Source organism: Lepeophtheirus salmonis, chromosome 2 (genome assembly GCF_016086655.4).
Source record: "Lepeophtheirus salmonis chromosome 2, UVic_Lsal_1.4, whole genome shotgun sequence".
Classification (NCBI taxonomy): domain Eukaryota; kingdom Metazoa; phylum Arthropoda; class Copepoda; order Siphonostomatoida; family Caligidae; genus Lepeophtheirus; species Lepeophtheirus salmonis.
In genome coordinates, this window is record NC_052132.2 from 39388146 (window position 1) to 39411610 (window position 23465).

Genomic DNA, 23465 nt, shown 5'->3' on the forward strand with positions numbered 1-23465 from the left:
AGTATACAAAGTCTATTCAGAAAAAGAAAACACAACTTTTCCCTCCCTACATTTATAGTTATATATATTTAATACCACACACACATTTATATATATATATATATATTACCTTTTTATGTGAGCCATTATTAAAATGGTCAAATACATTATTATGTACCTTTATGTATATGTTAATACTTGGCTTTTCTATTATGTTTCATTATAATCAAAAACATGAATATATATATACTACAATGATATATATATACACTATGTAAACCAGTGTTATTCAAACTTTGGGTACGTTTACTAAAATCTACCATCACCACTTTCTCTTTTTAATTATCCTTCCTTTTTTTCTCTCTCTCTTTCTATACCAACAACTTTTTTCCCTAGACTCAACTAAATATTAATTTTATAGCAACCTAATATATTAAAATGCATCATTCAATACATAAATACATCAGCATGATAATTATTAACATGATAATCTTGATCGCCAACGGTCATTACAATACTCATAATTCCCCATAGTCTTATTGTATTCGTGAATTTAGTAGAGGGAACATGCCTGCAGATATCTTCAATGCTCTTGCATTGCATTGCAAATGTAAGAATAAATCGTGTTATTGCTTTACAAAGATTATATATTTGTTTTATCTGAATAGGTGAAGTATATTGGATGTTTATCGGAAGTGGACTTAAGGATATTATAGGAAAAATCTGCTTGTTATTATGGATATATATTTCAAACATATATCATACTTTACTCATTTAATTTAAATATTATGGTATAAATAAAACTTTAATATATTTATCAAAAATTGTTATTTTATTTATATCAGGGTGGTGGAAGTGATCGTTAAAAATATCATAGGTTTATATTGAAAACATATAAATAAGTATCATTCATTCTTAGCTACTTCATTGATTCATACTCATTCAAATTAAAATTATAAAAATAAAAATTTGTAGTATCTAATTCCCTATATCTATATTTTTCTATGTTACAGCATATTTGATATCTAGTTGAGTCTAAGGGAAAAAAGTTCTTGGTATAGAAAGAGAAAAAAAAGGAAGAATAATTAGAAAGAAAAAGTGGTGACGGTAAATTTTAGTAAACGTCCCCCAAACTTTTTTAAGTCAGAGCACCCTTCACAAGTACATAAAATCTCAAATTACCCTACTGTAAAGTATGATTAAAAATGATAATCACGGTTCATTAAGTTATCTACAATCACCCGTGACGAGGGATGAGAGGAGAAAGGAATAAAAAGGGATATATTATGCAAAAATTACTCGGATGTCGAGTGCCTTCATTCTACTTTGAGTACAACAAGGACTTACAATTATAACTCCGCAACAAATCGTCAAGCTTACTCTCCGTCATTAATGAATATCCACGAATGTATTTGGTTTATCAGTTCAAAATATTCTACATCTTTTATTTAATAATTTATTGGTTCTATGGTTGTCTTCATGATCGAAGGTTTCCCTGTTTTATCAAACATAACAGAATATACACGTCATCACCTTTATTGTACCACTCAACCTTTCCTCCAAAAAGAAACTGAAAAAGGGCCAAAATCATCTGGTAGTTAGCCAAACATATCAATCATACCAACTGCTATTTATATCTTATATTCTCGCAGACTATCACTCTCATATTATTTCTCCACCATTTTAAAAATGAATTACATATTATTAAAATTTTCATAGTATTTTATTCACTACTCTATTATAATATTGCTGAGTAATATTTCATTTAAAGAGTAGTTATGATTAGTTATAACATTATTTCTATAAAGAAATAGCCAACATTTCTTGATAGAAATAATAAAATAGCCTATATACAGTTGAGTCCATTAGTATTCGTATCCTTTCAATATTTGATGTATTTATATTGGAAATCTTTAACAGTTGTTTATGATAATAATTAATATTTATTGATTAAAAATATCACCTTCTTATATAATTTTTTTTTATGCCTCGATGCCTTTGCTTGTTTCAAAAGTATTCATACATCTCCAAAAAGGTAAAAATAACAAACACATTTTCTGTTTTTTTTATCATGGTGAAGTTTGTAAAGATTAAGGGACTTTTATAAAGAACTCGAGAGATCCAGAATTTCCTTGAACTATCTTCAAGGTATAAAAGCTTGATGGGCCAATTTCTTATTCAACAATGAACATGACCAAGGCCAAGGATTACAGTGAGGACATCCACCAGCATCTAGTCAATTGCCATAATCAAGGTGACAGCTACAAAGACATTTACATCAATTTTTCAATCACAAAATCCTCTGTCCAAAGCATCATCACCACCAAATTCAAAAGAACTGGGCATGTCAAGAATCTTCCTCCACATGGTTGGAAGTCCAAGCTCAGCTCATCATAAGCGAGATATGCACTCTGAGAGGTTGCCAAGAATCCAACAACAACTCTCAAATGGTATCCGACATGGGTTGAAAGCAAAAGGAACTTTGGTTGAACGATTAATTGTGCAAAGGGTTTGCACAAGTATGTATTCCAGGATTGTGTGCCAAGAAAGAATCCACTCCTCAACAGTAGGCAAATAAAGGCCCGGCTGAAGTATGCAAATGACCACAAAGATGATGAACTCAACTTGAGGTACACTTTGCTGTGATCAGATGAGACAAAGGTGGGCTGTTTTACCACAACCAGCATCGGCACATTTGGCAATAGAAGCGCCAAGCCTTCAACCCCAAAAATACTATTCCAACAATGAAACCCAGTAGTGGAAGGATCGTGTTTTGTTCTTGTTTTACTGCCAATGGAACTAGAGAACTTCACAAAATTGATGGCACCATGAAAAAGAAAGTCTACAGCGAGATTCTTGAAATGCATCATCATCAATCAGCAAAGATACATAAGCTTGGAAGACATTGCTGGTTTCAGCAAGACAATGAACCAAAGTACAAAATCCAAAAAAGTTCAAGAATGGCTCAATAAGCATAAGGTTAGGGTCATAGACTGGCCAGCTCAAAATCCTTACCTTTGCCCTATTGATAATCTATGAGATTTATTGAAAAAAACCAGTGTGGAACAGACAACTAACAAATTTCGATGATATTTGGAGATTCTGTGAAGAAGAGTGGGTCAAAATCGATCCAAGTATTTGCCACAATTTGCTAAGGACTTATCCCAATCGTATTCAATATTTGAAGGAAGCCAGAGGCCATGCCACCAAGTATTAAGTCATTTTGCTCTTTGGGTATGAATAATTTCTATTTTTAATACGTCGGTACTGTTGATGACGGCCATTTTGGCGAATTACGGCAGCACTTGAAAATAAATTACAGTTAGAAACAAATTAAGCTTTAAACCAAGTAACGAAACGTGACCGTTAGCCTGAGGAGATACAATTGTGTAGCATTTTAACACTTTTTTTTTGGAAGATGTCGCCTTTCATTTGACGTTAACTCTGTTATTTTTCTTACTAACGTAGTAAATAAAGAGGATGATAGATGAATCACGCCTCACACTAAAAAATTGCTGTGGGAAAAGAAGAAATTATTTTATTCCATCATATTTCCTTTTTTGAATATCCCATCAAAGAGAAAAGGAGTTTTCGATGATACATTTATGATTTATTGATTGCTATTATGATAATTAATGTATAATTTAAGACACAATTGTCAATTATTGTCAGAGGTGGGAACTTGGACTTGACTTGGACTCCATTGTTTTATTATAAAATATATAAATTTTTACATTAATTACGTTATATATGAAAAAATAACGCAGAATAAACATCATCTCTTTGAACTGGAATAAACAAATTTCTGGATTAACAAAGCTCCATATTATACAAATTTTCTCCAGCTTAGCTAAATCCGTCTTCCGGACCTCTAATGAGCATCTTCTTAAAAGTAAAATATATTAGATAACATCATAATTCATAGCTATAACTCCTTTAATAACTAAGCAGTACCCTTAGCGGAGAAAAAAAGTTTATGTGTGCCAAACCATTTTTAAGCTATTGATCACGTGGATCCTCGTTTTGCTACTCGGTTTAAAACTTTAGAAACAAAGAATAAAGAGAAAAAGAAAAGAAGACCATTTCAACATAGGTATATGTTGACTGTCGTTCAAGTTTGCTATTTTTCAGTGGATTTTAAATCCCACGAACAATTTTAGGTATACAGCTAATGACGTCAAAACAAGGACAAGAGCAGATTATTGAGCACAATGCAAATCTAAAATGCATATATTATGTACATTCTTAAATCTTCTTCCGCTTTAATATCTACTACCTATTATGAAAATACTTACATTCTAAATGAGAGTTAATTAATTTCCTTTCTTTTTTATTAGGTCAAATTTAACTCTTTTCATCTCATAGGTAATATATTAAAGGTAGAGCTGTCAGTTCCAAGCATTTACTCGTGTTTTAAATTTTTAGTAGTATTTTTATTTTTCTAAGTTGCTATCATTATTATTTAAATCTAAGTTTAAAGTAATCCCGTGAAAGGGAGAGAGTAGCACTTAGAGGATTATAACCAGTAATGTATAAAATATGACCCCCCGGTATGTAAAAATAAAAGAAACCGAAAATGAACGTGGCCATCCTGACAATTTGAATAGTATTTGTAGAGGAGAAAAGCTTAGATGTTATGGCTTTAATTAGATCATCTGCAATTATTGATGATATTTAGGAAATAAACACATATCCCTCTCCATAAATAGGAGGGGCATATAGGCTGGAATTACTCAGATATTGGTAATAGGAAAACTGCCGTGGAAGAAAATTGCCCATGTTTTGTTCAAACTTCATGATGAATAATAACCCATTATAAATGAAAAAAAAAATATTGCACATTGATTAGATTGCACATATCTTGAAGAAGGGTTAAAAAAATGTAAACAATATGTGCATGCTGAAGAAATATTACAGAAGTATACATTGAACTAATATAGTCTATAAGATTTTAAAATTTTTTGAACGAATGTGAGACATGTAGCTTGTTGATTTGACCCATCACAATTGGTTTTTTGCACTAACAGGACTTCCACATACAACCGGAGGGATTGGAACTATTTTTTGTTATTAGAGGGGTTACCTTGGATGTATTGGATGAATTTGCGGTGGCTTTTAGCTATCCCTCACTACCCCGAAATAGCCTGCAAAATAGGGGCAATTTTCTTTTAGGGAATTTTCCGAACTGACAATTTTTCTCTGTAGTAATCTTCCACGGGCTCAGATATGTATCTTCAATTCTACTCCGAGTCCATCAAGGACTTACACTCGTGACTCTCGAGCAAACACTCAATGGTACACTTTGTCTTTCATGAGCATTCCCTCAATTAATCATTTTATACTTAAATGTGCTGTCTTCATGAATTAAACTATAATAATAGCAGCTTTAGAAAAAAGAGAAGCTTGTTTTAGATTCCCGACTAGAAAAAACCATCCTTGCTTTTTAGGACATGTTTTATACACCTCTGGTTATGAACTTAAGCCCTTGTTAGGCTCGCAATCAGAGTAGAATTGAGGATCGAAATCAGAGTAATTTCTGACTATATTATGTCCTTACTTGATAAGAAGGTGGCTTGTTGTTTATTTACATCTTGTCATAGCTACTTCCAGGTGATGCATACTCCTTTCCGCTCATGATGAAATTATCTCATAAATTAACATTTTTCACTGTTTATAAATGGTGCTTTCTATCAATCCACAATTATGAGGGTTTTAACATTGTTCTAGTTTAAAACGTTGGTATTACACTATATCAATAATTGATTTTTTAAGAAATATAATTAGTGATTCCTTTTGAACCAAAATTTTTTAAGAAAATATAATTAACAATACCTTTTGAACCAAAGTACCCATTTAGTTGAAAATTTGAACATAGGCACATTTTGAAATGTTGAAAACAGCTGATAATCAAAGCATGTGGTGGAACAGATGAAAAAATAAAAATTTCAAAATTCATTGCGTTATTGATGTTGAAGGGAAAGTCTAAATACATTTTGGCACCTTTCTCGAAGAAATTGTATTTAATTCAATAAATTTAGGTGTCCATATTTTTAGAATTAATCAGCCTATTGATTTTTGAATTTAACAATTCAAAATGTGCCTATTTTTAACTAGATTGGTTCAAAAGATAGTGCTTTCTTAAAAAAATTATAATAAAGATAGCATGGTAAAACCATTTCATAGCTTACTAGAACAATAATCAAAACCTTATAACTTTTGAAGGACATGATGATTCAAGCTGTAATTTTTCAAATATGCATATATTGTATAAACATATAATTCATAAATGTTTGGTCAAAATCTGAGGCTGTGAATATCATGGCTGTCCTACGTTTATTCTGAACCACCAATATATCACAGTTTAAAAATAACAATCTATTTAATGCAAATACATACAAAAATACAATTTTTATGTTGTTTCTATTTACTATATGGATAGTAACTCTAAAGAGGGGAATTTAAGATCTTTCAAATGTGATGTGTACACGTAAAAAAAATCTTGAACAAAAATCTTGTACAAAAATCAAGAAAAGCAGAAAATCATACAAACCGATATTTCATCGACATATTTAAGTCAATTATAGGCTCTGTTTTCAAATTTGTGGGATGATCTAAGATACCCAAGAATTTTAGCTATATAAACCTATATTTGATTTACCTAATAGACTTACATTGGCCCGGATATGGCCTCTTTCCAATAAAATAAATCAATTTCTCAATCTTTTATTGAGGAAGGAGGCCACAAGATCCTGGGCCACAAGTTTCTTGGTCTTGGTAAATCTGGTGGCCTTTATCGTTGTTGTTATGAGCTGTCGTTTTCAGTGGACGTAGCTCTTAAATCCCACGGTATTCCTGATCGCCTCTTAACTAACTTTGTGCTTTTTTTGCATCGAGATTTGAGGATTTGCCTCAACACTGTCTCCCAAGGCACTCATGAACTCCTCCGATCACTTTATGTTGTGGCCCCACTCCCATGCTTCCGTCCATAGATGCCATCAGCCTCAAACGCCCTCCTGATCCTCAAAACAGTTGACCTGTTCACTTCCACAATATTGAACACCTCATAAACAGAAACTCCCGAGTGGAGTAAATCAAACACTCTACATTTCTTCAACAACATCACGAAACTGACTTTGTTTTTAAAAAGTTGTATGTCAAAAAACAAACAAAAAAACTTACATAAATATAATTCCCACTCAATTTTGAGAAAAATAGTTCTAGCTTGCTTAGTTGTTGACGGCCCACAAATGTAGTTACACGATTTTTAAGATTAAGAAATATTTATGTAGTTGGATATTAGGTCTTGCAATGGGTGAAAGGTCCAAAATTTGCTTTCTATAAACTAATTGATGTTTGAACTTTTGCTCTTTACTGAATTTTGTGTCTCATATCTAAAGATCATTTATGTTCTTAAATAGGTATGTTCTTTGTAAACTATTTCCTTTTTGTTATCTTCCATTATTATTTTATGACACGCAGTGCTCCTAAGTAAATAAAAATAGATAGGCGAAGGAAACATTATCCTTTCTGCTTGATTGAGCTTTGTAATTTGTTTATTGTCATTATCTATCTCTCTTGGAGATAGATGCTGTCATCAGCAAAGTTCGTATACATATATACTCGTATATATCCTTACTTGTCTCTTTTTAGAAATATTATATTCTTTTATAGAGCCAACCCAATTACAGTGATCCGATAAATGTTGTTAATATCATATGTAGTACATATATGAGACTGTTCCGTTATTTTAAATTTTAAGTATAATATAAAACACTTTTAACAATTTTTTACTCTTCAAAAAAATTTTATTTCTTGAAATTCGACAACCAGTTAAGAAAGTATGACTATTTAAACTTTGATGTTCACCAGAGTTTTTCCTAAAATTGAAAAAATAAAGTACTCCATATACCGGGAATCAATCCTATCATTAGAATTAATTCCTTAGATTTGGAGTTTACATATGAAAAATTACATGTATACTAAATCTAATCATATTATGAGTATTTGAGTAGAACAAGGGCCTTATTTTGGGCGATTTGATATGGAATAACAGAATTCAAGTCAACAAAATTTCAAATTTTGTTGACTTGACTCGTTGGTTCTTTGACTCGTTTATGACAAAACATCTAGTTTAGTGCCTACAGAGTTCTTTTTTGAGAAATATTTATGATTTTGTGTTATTTTTCTCCTTGAACGAGCTAAATAACCTTTCGTTGAAAATCTAATTAATTCTTCATTTTGATCACAATGACAAAAAATATAGTCTGTTGGAAAGTGAAGACTTAATATATATATATATGTATAAATACAACATTTGGACAAAGTTGATATTTAACAAATGGAATGGATCAAAAGTTATATAAATATTACTAGTTCCTTCATAAGTTTATTAACATGATTTATTGACTCGTAATCGTAGAACGACAGCACACTACCTCTCACTGCAACGTTACAGTTTACACTGATGACATTTGACTATTCACAAGACTAAATAATGGACTAGTATGGCTAGTGGGTACGCTTTACGTAAAATAATAATTTAGACTTTATGAGTATTCGGGAGTTGTGATTGTATAGACTATAGAATATGCGTAGAAAACGTTTGAAATTTGTGAAGTAAACTTATAAAATATTTTCAAAATTTCATAGATTAATAGTACTAATCACTAATATATACAATTTATAACCATTTGTAAAAAAACTTTACAAACACTCAATGTAAGCCTTTTATTATCAATAAGTTTTATTTACAAAAATTAATTTAATTTTCCTCGTCCGAGTTGGTACACACTTTCCGACTCCTGACTCCAATTCCAATAAGAAAAGCGTTGTCTTCGACTCTGCAGACCTGACATTTATTAGGTTATCCAGGCTTATTGATGAGATATAAAACGTTGCTCTCTTTAGGCCACAAAAACAAAAAAAAAAGGAATATAAAGGGTATTTTCATTACTCTCGTGATAAAAGCCTTTAGGAACATAACATCTCAATTCAAGAACAAAAATTTAGTGAGACTAGTATAATCTATTGTTATCTGGGTGTTATTGTAGTTATATGAAATATATTGTAAATGCAATGGATCGATCAAATCTAATAAGAAATATTTGTAAATTGATGCTCTTTTATTTGACAATAATTGAATTTCAGGAAATGATTTATTTTTATTTGTTAATGTATTTTTCCACAAAATAAACTTACTAATTTTTTTTTAAATTGAATTTTGGAACAAATATATATATGTTACCGGGTGGTCCATTAAAATCTGCGTACTTTGAGTTTTAAACTTCAATTATATATAATTGATTAATGAACTATAGAATTTGAACAAAATTAATATTATAAATAGATGTGTGTCTGAGCTCTCTTAATCGTTAACGTAGCCAGCTTTAGCGGCAATGATGGCGTCCGGGTAGCAGCAGAAAGCCTGGCATCAGCTGCCGATGTAGTCCTCTTCTTTGGCGTCCCAGTGCTGGCTGATAGTGGGGTTGAGGACTTGAGTTTTTGGATGACGGGCACTACAGGCCTTCCTCTAGACATGCAACTAAAATGTGTAGTCAAGGGGGTTGACATCAGGGCTGTAGGACCCCAAAAGTGTCAAAAAAGTGTTCAACACAACTCTAAAGACTCATTCAAAAATAATTCAAATGGGTCTTGCCACAGAAGATATGGGTTTCTTTCATTACTTGTGTCAAAAGTGGCCTCTCCACCGTCACAAGCATCTTTCCATACACTTGATAGCTCTTTGAACAATCTGATGTGAAACCCCGAAATCCTTTACATGGGCCCTAATGGACTTCAGGGGATTGGCCTGGGCTGTTTTCTTTAACTCCTGCGGGCCCAGTTTTTTTTTTTTTTTTTTTTGACAGAGTTTTGTAACTAATTTTTTATACTTTAATATATTGAAATATGAATTAATTTTAATCATTCAACCTGAATTAATTATTGAATTCGTAAGTGTTCAGATTTCAATGGACCACCCGGTATATCAATTGTTGAATGAGAGTTATTACTAAATAATGTATTGTACAAGACAAAATATGTATCTACAAAAGAAAATATAAGAATAAAGATTATTTACAATTCTCAAAAACTCGTTTCTCATTTGGAAAACGATATTAAATTATATAAAAATGTTTTACATATATTTCAATCCCTCAGGATACACATATCAATTTTTGAATTGTATTTTTGAAAATAAAGAATAGAGAACCAATTGAAGTATCATACTAATAAAAATATATCAAAGTAACATGATGTAGAGTGTGCATATGATTTAATACTACTTATAGATGTTTGAGTTAAAGCTTGCTCAAAATTGATTAAGTATTAGATAAATCAAGATAGAATTTATATCAAAAATAGTTTTAAGTGTATCTTATAGTATATTTGACGCTGATTCCAAACCTATATTTATATTTCTTCTAGCACTTACAGTTTTTAAGATAAAGATAATTTTGTTTTTTTTAAAGTTTGCTTATAAATTTGTGATAAATCAATAAATTTGATAAAGCCTCCTCATATTAAAATTATACATTTTTAATATACAAAATAGATCTACGAATCTCAAAATTGTATCATTGTGCTCAGGACATTCCTTGGCATTGTAAAAATCCTCCAAACAAGTTCTGTTGCGTATGCCATTAGTTCACAATTAAAATCCAGGGACAAAGTATTACATCCGATATAAAGAAAAGATACAAACTATACTTTGGTTCCCATTTAGGAAAACATGGACGCCACTTCATATATATTCGGGGTTTTCAAATGGATTACGGGATTGACTGAACAAAAATAAATCTTCAATGCAATTTGCAGTACCCATGATATGGAGGGAGACAAAAAATCATTATAATGACTGTTATTAATGTAGCGCGAACTTAATCGGGATTTCTGTCACGAACAAGAACCTGATTGAATATCCAAACATGGAATCAGCAAGTACACCATTAAAACATGATGATTTATTGCCCATTTCAATCCCACCACATGACCGACTAGATTCTATCGTTGATAACATAGATAGTCCTGAAGGTGTAACTTATGTTTCATGACCATTGGCAGATACAAATTACACTAACGAATGTACAACTTGAGACCCTAAACTCCTCAACCAAGAATAGTTGAATAATCTTGTTAAGAACTTCTTCCTTCAAGACTAAAGGAGAACAATTTATTCGAACACAATGTTCACGTTAGTAATTACCGAAAGCGTAATTTTGATTGAACTGCATTTTTTTCTGTCGACGGTCCTCTCTGTTACTGCCACAAAATCAATGGTCTGTTTATATTACCATTACACAAATATAAAAAAAATATTAGCTTCCTAAAAAAGACCCTTCATTTTAATTAAATTTTGTAGGATTAGACCCATTTTGTAGGAACTCCAGATAACTCAATCAATATCTTACCTTTCGAACGCTGGAATGATTTTATCAATTGTTATTTTCTTTCATTTTTATTTATATAGATATTTCATTTCAAAATATGGCTCTGAATCGAAATTATACTCAAAAAAAAAAAAAAAAAAAAAAAAAAAGAAGCTTTAAGGCCCAAACCTACTCCAATTGATAATTTTACTATTCATTTTTGTGTCTATTGGTTAAATATAATACTGTTGGATAATTTGGAGTCTTTACATCATTTTTGATTAGTCATTGTAATTTTGACATCTTAATTATAAATGAAAAGAAATTTGTTGAAGTAAATCTTTTTAAAATTATTTGTTTTGAGGTACATATATAACGGACTCCAGGGTATTTATACATCACCAACTCTTGCTCCCTTAATTCTAAAAGGATGTTCCATTAAAAAAATTAGAGCATTTTATTATGTGACCATGATATACAATTTGAGTATTCGGTGAGTAGATACAATTTGAATGAATTGAGTGAAACATCTGTTCTTTAGTAAAAAAAATTGAAATATTTTTTTGTGAAAAAGTCTTTAAAAGTAAAAATAAAAATGATTGATGCTTGGGTTATGTACAACCATCTTTAGTGTATCATAAATATCAATTCAGGACTCATTTTTAGCAAGGAGAGTGTGTAGATAAAGCTCATCCAGGTGGCGCTTTAGCAACAAAAATACTCTTTGCCTCATCAGCTTATATTTCTCCCTCAAGCATATTATTCTTTCATTCTTGGGAGAGAAAATCTACATATTGAGTAGATACGTGTGAGTCTACTCATGAAAAACAGAGAGTAACCTTAAAGATTTATTGGGGGGTTATTTCCTATGTGATTAAAAACAAGTTTCCTAGCTAGTCGACGCCTAATAACTATGGGCAATGCCGGGTACGACCACTAATTACATAATATGCCTAACTGTTAAGATGGGTGAACAAATCTATCATGGTTGTATAATTTTGGAACGAACCAATAGACAATTTATAACTAAGAACTTTGTATATTATAATCCTCAAAACCTCAACAATACTCCCTTTCAAAATAAAGAAATTATCTGATTTAAAATGTATCCTGCTTGTAGACGTGAAAATGCCATGATAAATTAATTTTTTGAATTACGAAAATTACTAACGAGGTATTTTATATCTTACGAACAAGATGCATTTTAAATCACAGAACCTCTTCATTTTAAGGCTTCAACATAAGGAATAAGGAATAATTTTTTATAAAATACTTACACTTATCTGATGGTCGATAATGCCGGTTTAATAATAGAATGTATTCTGATTTACTTAATCGCCAATCCTTATTGGCATCCCCCTCTTCCACGAGAGCGTCCATACAAAGTTTCCTGAAAGAATATTTAATTATATTGCTATAAATGATTATAAACTATAATGATTAGTTATCTATTTTCAATTAAAATATAATTAACATTTTTAGGCTTCCGTTTCTTCCCTTCAAATCCTAACGTAAATAATTCCATGGGGTGTATCAACACCCCCATGAAAGAACATTTTACTGAAACTTTGATAATTGTTAATATCTCAAAAATTAATGAAAACCATCCCATATGCTTTCTCTCTTTATTGTACTTTGTAACTATGGCAAAATAATGTTTGTAACAATAATCGGATATGAAGGATAGAAAAACATGATGTTAAAACTATTAAATGACAATTAAAAACTATAATTAGTTTTATTATAAAGTATATTATTGATCGTTAGTTTTTTTTTTTTTTCTGACTTTTGATTTTGTGTGACATATTTTTTTATAATAAGTTTATTGCCTATCTTGAAGTGAAGATCAATTTGTAAAAAAATCAAAAATAAGAAAAATTTTAAATCATCTTAATTTTATTAAAAATGTGTAAAATATTAATAAAAGAGGCGGAAAAAATGAGACGTTAGTCTGAAATTTTGAAAAATTCTTGTGCCGGCCTTAAATATAGAGGGAGGATTCATAAAAAGCGTGATTCAAGTGTTGGAAAAACTCTAATTTATTGGATATATTAATAAAATGTTACTTTATTTTACGTACTGAATTGTAATAATCGAGTGCATATAAAAATGAATGGAATGCATTTGGAAGCCTTTCCTTTTGATTTGTAGATTTGAGTATATGGAAATAATATGTAATTTGACCTTTTCTATAGTAACTTTGAAAGATAAAAGACAACCCTCAGAAATGTGATGCATTCAGGAAAAAAAAAGTACAAAAAACAAAACAAACATCACAATAAAACAAAATTAAAAGTTGAAAGATGATTTATAATATATATATATATATATATACCTCGATACAAAAGAACAAAATAGTATATCTCTATCTACCTACGCACAGGGTGCTCAAAAAGTCTTGGAATGTAATTAAAATGTCATAGGCCTTTTTTGTGTGTAAATTGGCTTTTGTATTTTGGCAAAATCGATATTGGAAGTGAATTCAGCTGTTGCAGTTAGATTAAATACTCCTAAGTGGAAAAATGGAAGCGAAAAGAAAGGAGCTTGCCGTTCTAGTACACCCTCTCAACGCCAACATCCTTAACATGCTCTCTGTCAGCAACCAGACGGTAAGCAGGATCAAGAATCGTGTTTCTCTCACAAAGTCCCGTTTTCCTGGGATTTTAAACGGTTTTTTCTTTTATATTTATCATTTTGCCTGTTAAATTCAGTATTGTGGTGAAAGCTTTTTCATCACTGAAGAAAAGGACCATGGAGGCGAGTGTTTCTTTGGACTTAACTATGTAAAGGTCGTTTTGGGGTGTACTTAAAACCATCATTTTTATTAGCCTGCTCAATCATTTTCATTCTTCTATTGGCTTTCAAGTTTTCTCGGGCAGCTTCTGGAGTTAGTTTAGTGTGTCAACTACGTTAAAGTGTGCCATTAATGGTATCTACAGCTTCAAGTCGTTTTCTAACCCTCCAGACCGTCTGGTTACTGACTAAGAGCATGTTCATGATGTTGGCTTGACCGGAATGGACTTTAATGGTAACCTTCCTTCTTTTGAATTCCATTTTCCACTTAAGAATATTAAATGTGACCTTATTTCTAAATCTATCAGACCAAAAAGTTCGAATTAGATGTTTACAAAAAATGCATACGAAACCTCTTTATATTTTCATTTTAATAACATTCCAAAACTTTCCCAACATCCGGTATGTATACCAATGTATATAAATCTTTTTTTTAATACCAAAAATCCTATATCTCATCTTCTATGAAATTTATATCATAGAGACAGACCATCAAAGATCCCATAAATGTATTTCTTAAAATAAACAATAAAAAGGTAAGAAAAGAAAGCGATATTAAATATTCCCCAATTCTCACACACACAAAAAAGAAAGAAAAAAACAACAACACAATTTCCTTCCTGGGTATTTAATTTGGATATTTAAATATGTGGATACGAATATTTCTAAAATACTGTGAACTCTAGTTAACAATTTTTTTCCCTTGGATGGATCATGGACACCTTGATAATTTGAAGGAGAGAAAGAATGATGCTCATGACGTTTCATTATATCAGCTACAATAAGCTGTGACAAGGGAGGAAGGAGAAAAGGAAATAAACAAGGAAATTCGCTTGAATTACTCTGATGTCGATCCGCTATTCTACTCTGACTTCAAGAAGGACTTACATTTATAACTCTGCAACAAATCAAATTGACTGAATTGAGTGAAAGATATTTTCCTTAGCAAAAAATCTTGCTATTTGTCGGAAAAAAGTATTTTAAATAGTAACATTGATTCAACGTATAAGTCATCTAGTGAGTAAAAATGATGCATGTTTGGTTCATGTACATTGTACACTGATGATTTATTGGGCAGTTATCTTTTATATTATTCAAGCAAAGTTTGTCTGCTATGTGACACCTAATAACTCCTAGCAATGCAATGTACTACAGTTAGAATCCCAATATGTCTAACTGTTCAGCTGGGGTACCACATCTTGGTTTGATCATGAATCTCTAGATATCTGGAATAAAGGCGGTTTTTCTCCTTTTCCCAAATGAGTCATTTTTTCTTTTATATATTCATTAATAAAGCAAAGATGAAACCCTATGTATTTATAATAACATCTATTCTTGCTTCCTTTAATCCAAAAGGACTTTCCATTTAGGAAATAAAGGCATTTTATCATGTGACTATTGTTGTTCCGGTCCAGTCCAGTCTCAGGACTCGTCACTGTCGTTCCTTGGAATATAAATAAAATTATCGATGGTTTATTAAGATATATCATATATGTGTTAAGATTACTGCACATATTTTGCAAAACATGTTATTTTTTTCATTATAATAGGAACATGTTATATTGTTAATAATTTATTCTATTATCAACAATTTATTAAAACTTTGACCCAATTGAAAGCTAGAGTTAAAACAGGTATATCCTTACTGTCTCAAACGCAGTTTAGCCTTTTCTTTGGTAAGTTTTGATGGCGGCACAGCGTAGGCCCATTTCAAAATTACAAAAATTCTGCCAAGGTTTCCTATCTTCCCAAACTTTTGTAAATCTGTCAAAATGTTTAAAAATAAAATATAAAAAACTCGTTGAATTCGACGCAATAAATAACTAAATTGACTACCACAACCTCAATGTCCCCTAAAAACTATTCATATATTGCTACTATAATAAGAAGAGTCTGGATGTGATTGGTTTGGCACTCGTTCAAGTAAAACAGATTAAAAAATCAATGATAAAAAGATAATTCTAGTTATTAATATGGATTTAAAAGAAAAATAATATATAAAATTTTAGGCTAATTTATCAAGTACAAGCGGGAGTATCCGAGACTACTCAAAGTAATTCATCAAACTATAGTATAAAGTGTTAACCAGATTCATTGTATTATCAATTTGATAGATTTCAATTTTTTTAATATCAATGAATAATTATGCTCAATTTTTAAGTAAAGCGTGCATTTAAAAATTATAATTATCTTAAACAAAATCAAAAAAATATATAATCACATGATTGATATAATATTCAGAATTGCAAACACAGATAGAATATGAACTTATTATAAACAATATTTTTACTACTTCCGTCTTGTATTAAGATTTATTAACCCTATTTTTAATAAAGAACTTTTATATATGTTGCGTCTGAAGAGGTTACACACACTACCAAAATAGGATCCAAAATGACCAAAAGAAGGAAAGATAAGTCGTGGAGGTATAAAATATGATAATATGTTCTATATAGTGTTGTGGCAGTCCTTAGTTATTTGGTCTAGTCTAGTAAAGTCTTGTAACCACGCTATCCATACCCCTCAAGACTCAAGTATTATCATTATTATTTAATTCTTAAGAAGAAAACATATAATTATAAAGTGCGTGTGCTCATAGATGGCGGAAAGAAACAGTAAGGGATTTCTCCTAGGGAGTTATAAATGTAAGTCCTTGCTGAACTCGGAGTAGAATTGGGGATCGATATCGGATTAATTCTTACCCATATCATAGCTGGATATGGAATAGGATTTGGATTTATATCCTTTAGCTCAAGGTTGATTGCACCTAATCTAATACCATCAATCAAATGTTATGAAAGCTAAGCTGTTCTCTTCCCAACCATTCTTAAAATTGTAAGGCTGACCACGTTAATTTTTATTTTTACACAACGACGGGACATATGTGTAAAGAAAATACTTAGTTTAGCGACTAAAAAAGGAAAAACGTTTGAACGTGTGCTCTTTCTTGTTTTTTGTTCATTATGTAATAAGTCGGTGGTGTCTTTACATCTCCTTATAAAAGAAGAATTCTGGCCTATCTTTCGTATAAATTGATTTAGAAATCCGTAATAAAATAAATATATATAAATTCAAATATAATTACAAAAATTTCCTTGCACAAATGCTACTTTAAACGTAGAAGGTTCTTTTCTTTATCTCAGTAATTAATTTTTTCCCTCCAAAATCGTATAACAGGCAGCTGATATTAGTAAAGGTCATAATTTAGTAATGCCATATGTTTCGCTTTCGTCTTCTCCTCGCTCTCTCGCTTTCATCTTCTCCTCGCGCTCTGGCCTTCGTCTTCTCCTCGCGCTCTTACACAAAAAATCCCATCGCTGATGTTGCATCACTGTTAATAAGAGCATTCATATTTTGATCTTACCAACATGTACGTATATTTAAAAAAAAGATTACGCTAACCAAAATTTAGCCCGTATTCACGTCCTTAAATGTACCAAAAGAATAAAAACAACTTAAATAACACTAGTACGTGCCTATGTATTAAAAAAAATCTTATTTTTAAAGAATTATTAACAAAATGTCAATTAATAACTTTTTTCGATTAATTCATGTTCACTAAATTAATCGAAAAATTATTTTCTCTATGTATTTGTGTTCAAACTGTTGGGGTGATCAGGTTCATTTTTTTAAATATATATACCGGATGGATATTTATTATGCGTTACTGTTGGTAAATGCATTCATATTTTGCTCTTACCAACATATATTTGTAGAAGCAGCATAAAAAGATCTTTGAAACACTTTTTGTGAGAACTTATACTGTAAAATTAACTTTTTTCACAAGATACTAGTCTTCAAATGATATTTGTGATACTTTTCGAATAATTAATTGGGAGCCCCGTTATCTAGGATTATATTTGAACACTAATAATAAATTATCAAGTCATTTTCCTTCAGTCACTCTGGATTTTGTATCCGAGAAGTTGGGATAAAAAGAGAAAATAAAAATAAATTAAATTCAAGGTGAGATTAGACTATGAGTCATGGTTTACTCTCAATGACTTAGCACAAACTAAAGGAGGAAAGATGATCCATTGCAGATTTACCCATTGAAATTGAGTGTTAAAATTCAATTTTTTATCAAGTATTTAATATGATGATGACTTAAATATCAAATTGTGCAGTTTTATATTTTTAAAATTCATAGAAAAGATACGTTATCAAAAACTCTAGAATTTTTACATTACTATGATATGACCCGAATAAAAATTAACTTCAGGTTTAATTGTATTTTTTTATCCATGAAAATTATCAGAAAAGTAAAAATAGCAAGAAGAGAAACATTGAAGTTTTCTCCTATTTCTCTTTAAAATTCCAGGATCTTTTTATTCTGCCTCCAACCATATGTAAAAAAAAAACCGCTCACCACAGTTTATGGAGTATTCACATCCCTAAATATGTCAAAGGAGAATAAAAGCAACGACAACAAAAATACAGACATTTTACACTTGTCTATGTATGAACAGATATTTTGTGGTTTAATATGAAATGAAGAATATTTCTCTTGTATGTTTAGAATAGTAGCGTATTTGACTAAAGGGCTATTGAATATTTAAATATGTGAGATATCAACGATATATATTACTTTTTTCTGTTTATATATTTACATAAGCATAGTTCCATTCTTCCTCAGGGTAAAAAAAGGTATTATAAATTAAATTTAAGGTGTTGGAAGAAGTATGTCTTTATTTATATTTTTTAAATAAAAGTTTGTTTATGTAATCTACACTCACTTTCTCAAATGTAACATATCAAGGTATATGTAAGGAACATAAAAAGTAGTTATTACACCTTTTTTTACAAATAAGATTCCTCTTACATGCTAATATGTATTACTTTTAAATACTTATTGTACGTATTAGAGTACCCTTTTTTTGGATTAGTATTTTTCTCCCTCTCCACAAATACTTTTTCCACTGGAGACAATCAAAACAATTCCCAAAGTTTGAGGCCTCTCAGACGAATTTTGGGCCAGTAGAGGTAGAAAAATTTGTGAAAAATTTCATTTTTTGCAAAATTGGCATTTGTAGGACTTTTGTACCTTTTGTCTTGTCCTGTTTTGGGTGAATATTTTTCAACACCCTTCAAATATTTTTTTGCTAGGAACAATAAAAATAACTGATTTTGGCAATGTTTGAGGCCTCTCAGACGATTTGTAGCGTGATATAAGTCCATTTTGGGATACTTCTTTTAATATCTCACATGAAATGCTCTTTGAAAAAGGTTGTACTTTTTAAAGAGTTTATTGAGTTTATCTGTTAAAAAAGATGTGCACCCTCATTTTAATCATGTTTAAAATGTGCTGAATGATTTGCCGTTTCCCTGTTTTATCAAACAATCTATGTCAACTGTTAAAGTGAATCTTGTTGAATAAAAGGGTGAGCATTATCATGCGTTATGTTTGATAAAATAGGGAATCTGCAAAGCAAGAGTTGGGAAATCTGTTAATTTTTTGTATGGATTTTTTTTTAAAAAGAAGTTATATATCTTCAACATTTTTGATTATTCTTTTTTTTTTTTTTACAAAGACATTTTTTAATGACTTATTTTATATATTAAAAATATTTTTGGTGGTCAGGATAATCACGTAAAGATATAGAAGAATTAACTTTCTAAATAATTAAATATGTAATCCATACAGGTTGGTGACTTTAAATCCAGAAAATTTCAGGATAATGTATATTACAATTCATTTCCGAAAATTAATGAAAGAATTCACAAATCTTTTACTCTAACTCAATCATTTAAACTAACAACCTCTAGCATCAAACCTGACCCTAAACCTGTCCAAAGCTTTGATGAGAAACTCCTTGTCCATGATCACAACTGCTACGATAATGAAAGCCTTCAAGTGTTCCACAGTGTTATATGCACGTATATTGGACTCTTTCTCCAAAACACCAATCACATAGAAGTCAAAGGGGTTAAGATCGGGCGAGCGAGGAAGCCAAATTTCCTTTGCCAAAAAGAATAAAAAATATTCTTAAAAATGTTGGTTTTTCCAGAGCATGAAGGCAATTTAAGATCTCTAGTATAATTATCTATGGAGTTATTTCCGTCCTTGGGCGTGTGCACGGCATAAAGGCACACAATAATGGCCGCACGTTGGTCGTTTTCGGAAGACATCTAAAAGATTTTTTATTTTACACTTTTGTCAGCCGAATCTGATGAGCACACTTTTATAAACATAAAACATTTAAATTCCCTACTCTTTATATCGTATTGATAGGCCAGTGGTTCTCAAATGGGGACGTGAACCCTTTGGGGTACTTAAGATTTTGAAAAAAAAAAAAAATATTTGAAATTTAATTTAAGTTCCTGTAAATAGCTATGGATTTTTCAATCTTTCTCCAAAAAATTTAACATAGTTAAGTAATTTTCTTTTCATCAATTTTTATGATCGAAATGTTTTTCCAAAAAATTAATTTTTATGTGAAGAGCTGTGGATTTTGAACTTATTTGCCAAAAATACTTAACTTCTTGAGAATGGGTATGGATTTTTGAATTTATTTCCCAAAATATTTAATTTTTTGGGAATGGATACGGATTTTAGAAAAAAAATTAATTTTTTATGAATAGCTGTGTAACTTTGATTTTTTTTTCGAAAAAATTTAATACTTTGAATTTTTTTAAATTTTTGGATAAAAAAAAATCTAAAAACCAAGAACCCCTCCGAAATATAACCTTGTGGACGCCACTATCACTGAATCTAAAAGTGGTCTGTGGTGGTGAGGGGGTACTTGTGTTAAATAAATATTTTACAAGTGGTACATTAATAAAAAAAGTTTGAGAATCCCTGTTCTTGGCAACTCTCCTTTTCTTCTCTAAGGTGTTTATCTACCCTAGAGAAGTAAAGGTGAGTTGCAAAATTACTGGCGGCGAAAATGTTCTCAGTAAAGTTACCGGTCGTGATTCAAATTTATCCCTCCGTTACTTCCTTAGGGTGTCTATGTACCCTAATGACTGAAATATCCCTGTAATATCTTATTCTTTATCATGTTTTTGTTCTCTTTTCTATGTAAATACTAAATTTATTTTTTTGGGATGGTACTTCATTACTTTCTGAGTTATTAAAAAATTCTGGTATATATTATCGAGGTTTGAAAATTTAATTTATGTGTTCTTACTATTTTATTACTCTAACGATGAATATGAAAAGAGAAGATGAAAGGATAATAGAAGATGTTTTATTCTGTGCGGAATGTTCTTTAATAATAATTAATAAGTAAGAAATAATCTGTCCTCTACATCCTACAGAATTTAATATTATTTATCAAATTATTATTATTTATTTAGATAATAAATTCACAGGTATAAAATATAAAAGTAAATACTCTGTATAATCAAATAGAGTTAGTGTGTGTCCTTTATGGGTGCTCACCCCGTTGAATCTAGGAGGCTGAAATTTTGCATAGGTGCCTCTTTTGAACCTGGTCAGGCTTAGACGGGGTGGGGGTAGGGGCAATTTTTTTATTCTATTCACAAGACACAAAAAATGAAAACGATTTTTGTCGCTCAAGTAGACAAAATAGAGGGGTGAGCTAAAAATCAAAAAGTAACACCCGTCTCAAAAAACAACTATGCGAATAACTACGTTTTCTAAATTTATTCAAAATAAAAAAAAGTTATAGGCAAATAAAGAAATCGGTGGAAATTGAACTTTCATTTTTTTCATGTGCGAAAAAATGTATATCCAATGAAATATTTGTATATCAAATAAAGTTTGTGAAAATTTGTCTGGAAATTCGTTTGCATAAAAATTGATGTTTATCTGAAATATTTGTCATTTTCTGCATAATTTTTCAATTTTTTCCTATTTTCTGTTTTTTTTTCATCAAACGTCAATTTTCAATTTTTTTGAAGAAATTCCACTAAACAATGATTTTTGCTTATACAATTTTAGCCTGCAATATTTCTTTTTAGTATTTTTCTTCGGGACCAATCTGGATTGAATATTTCTTTGAGACTGATCTAGATCAAACTTCTTTAAAAATCAGCTGAAGGTCGGAAAATACCTTGAATATAAACATGGGATTGACTTTGATCCAAGCTAATAAGGACTAGCTTTGGGACTTGGGAATTTTGTCATCCAAAGAGCCAATACCTTGTTACGTTTAAATATCAATAAATATATATTTCAAACACTTAGAACAGAGTTACTCTTTATTTCATGAATTGATACATATTTACACGTTGATACTTATATCATGTCATACCTTAATACACTGGACTATTTAATTTAGGCAAGTAGTTGTTAAACTTTTTACATTAAGTATCGTCTGATAAAATATCAAGATCTTCAAGTACTATATTTATTTAAAACTTTTAATGTTTGACAGAATAATATATAACATTTTGGAAGACCATAGTTTAAGATAAAAACTCCACTCATCCTACTCAATACTCTTCATACCACATTTAAAGATCCACTGATCTAAGTTTACTTGGAGTCTGAGGCCTCAAAATAGCATCACATCAGCTTGGACAAGCTAAAAATTTTATGTCAACAAGACATGGCCTTTTCAAAAAGTGAGCAAGATATTTTAACTTTTTAAAACTGAACCATTTTAACAATGGGGATACCTAGTTTTGAGAATCGGTTTAAGATGTCCCCCCCGCCCCCCAATTTGATACTAAGTTATTTTTCTAGGGCAATTTGAACTAATTTTTTGGTCCATACCTCGATTTCAGATTGAAATTTAATCATTTTAAAATTGTGGAACAATTTTTTCCGGTCTCAATCTATGGACAGATTGTCTCCCTTAACCTGATTTAAGCAACACATTTAACTTTATATGGAGTTGTTAAGCTGATAATTACAATTTTTAGACACATATGACGTCATCAACAATTTATCAATAGAATTGGTCTAGATCAGGGATGTCCATCTTTTAATATAAGGACTGTATTGGCACTTGATATATTTTAATAGGCCACGGAACCTATTAGATTAATGAAACATGGTTCCATAACAAAAATGTAAAAAATGCATATTTATTTCAAATTAAGACCAAATAAATTTTTTCATGGCCGAATTGTTCCAAAAAAGGCTTTGTTCTTTTGATTTCTTTGAAAAATATAAATTTTTTGCTCCACTTCATAATTTGATTGAATTACATTTTTTTTATAAAAGATATATTTGTTCACAGTTTTCTCATTAATTTTTTTCCTCATATTTTATTTTAATAAAAAATACTTATTTAAGTGAGAATGAGTAGTAGGTCACGCTTAAACATTAAGTCGGACGCAATGCGGCCCACGGACCATGGGTTGGACACCTCTGGCCTGGACCAAATATTAAATAAGAATAATCCAGGCCAATTT

The 23465-nt window shown here is 30.5% G+C and overlaps 1 protein-coding gene across 2 annotated transcripts in view; it reads right to left on the reverse strand.

Moving 5' to 3' along the window:
• Window positions 1-23465, reverse strand: part of LOC121113734 (follistatin-related protein 1) — a 260114-nt gene that overhangs the window by 9756 nt on the left and 226893 nt on the right. The window contains exon 6 of one of the 2 annotated variants that reach the window (XM_040707586.2): window positions 12623-12735. In XM_040707586.2, the coding sequence (XP_040563520.2) occupies window positions 12623-12735 (113 nt within the window). The other variant, XM_071886824.1, reaches the window with a different exon arrangement.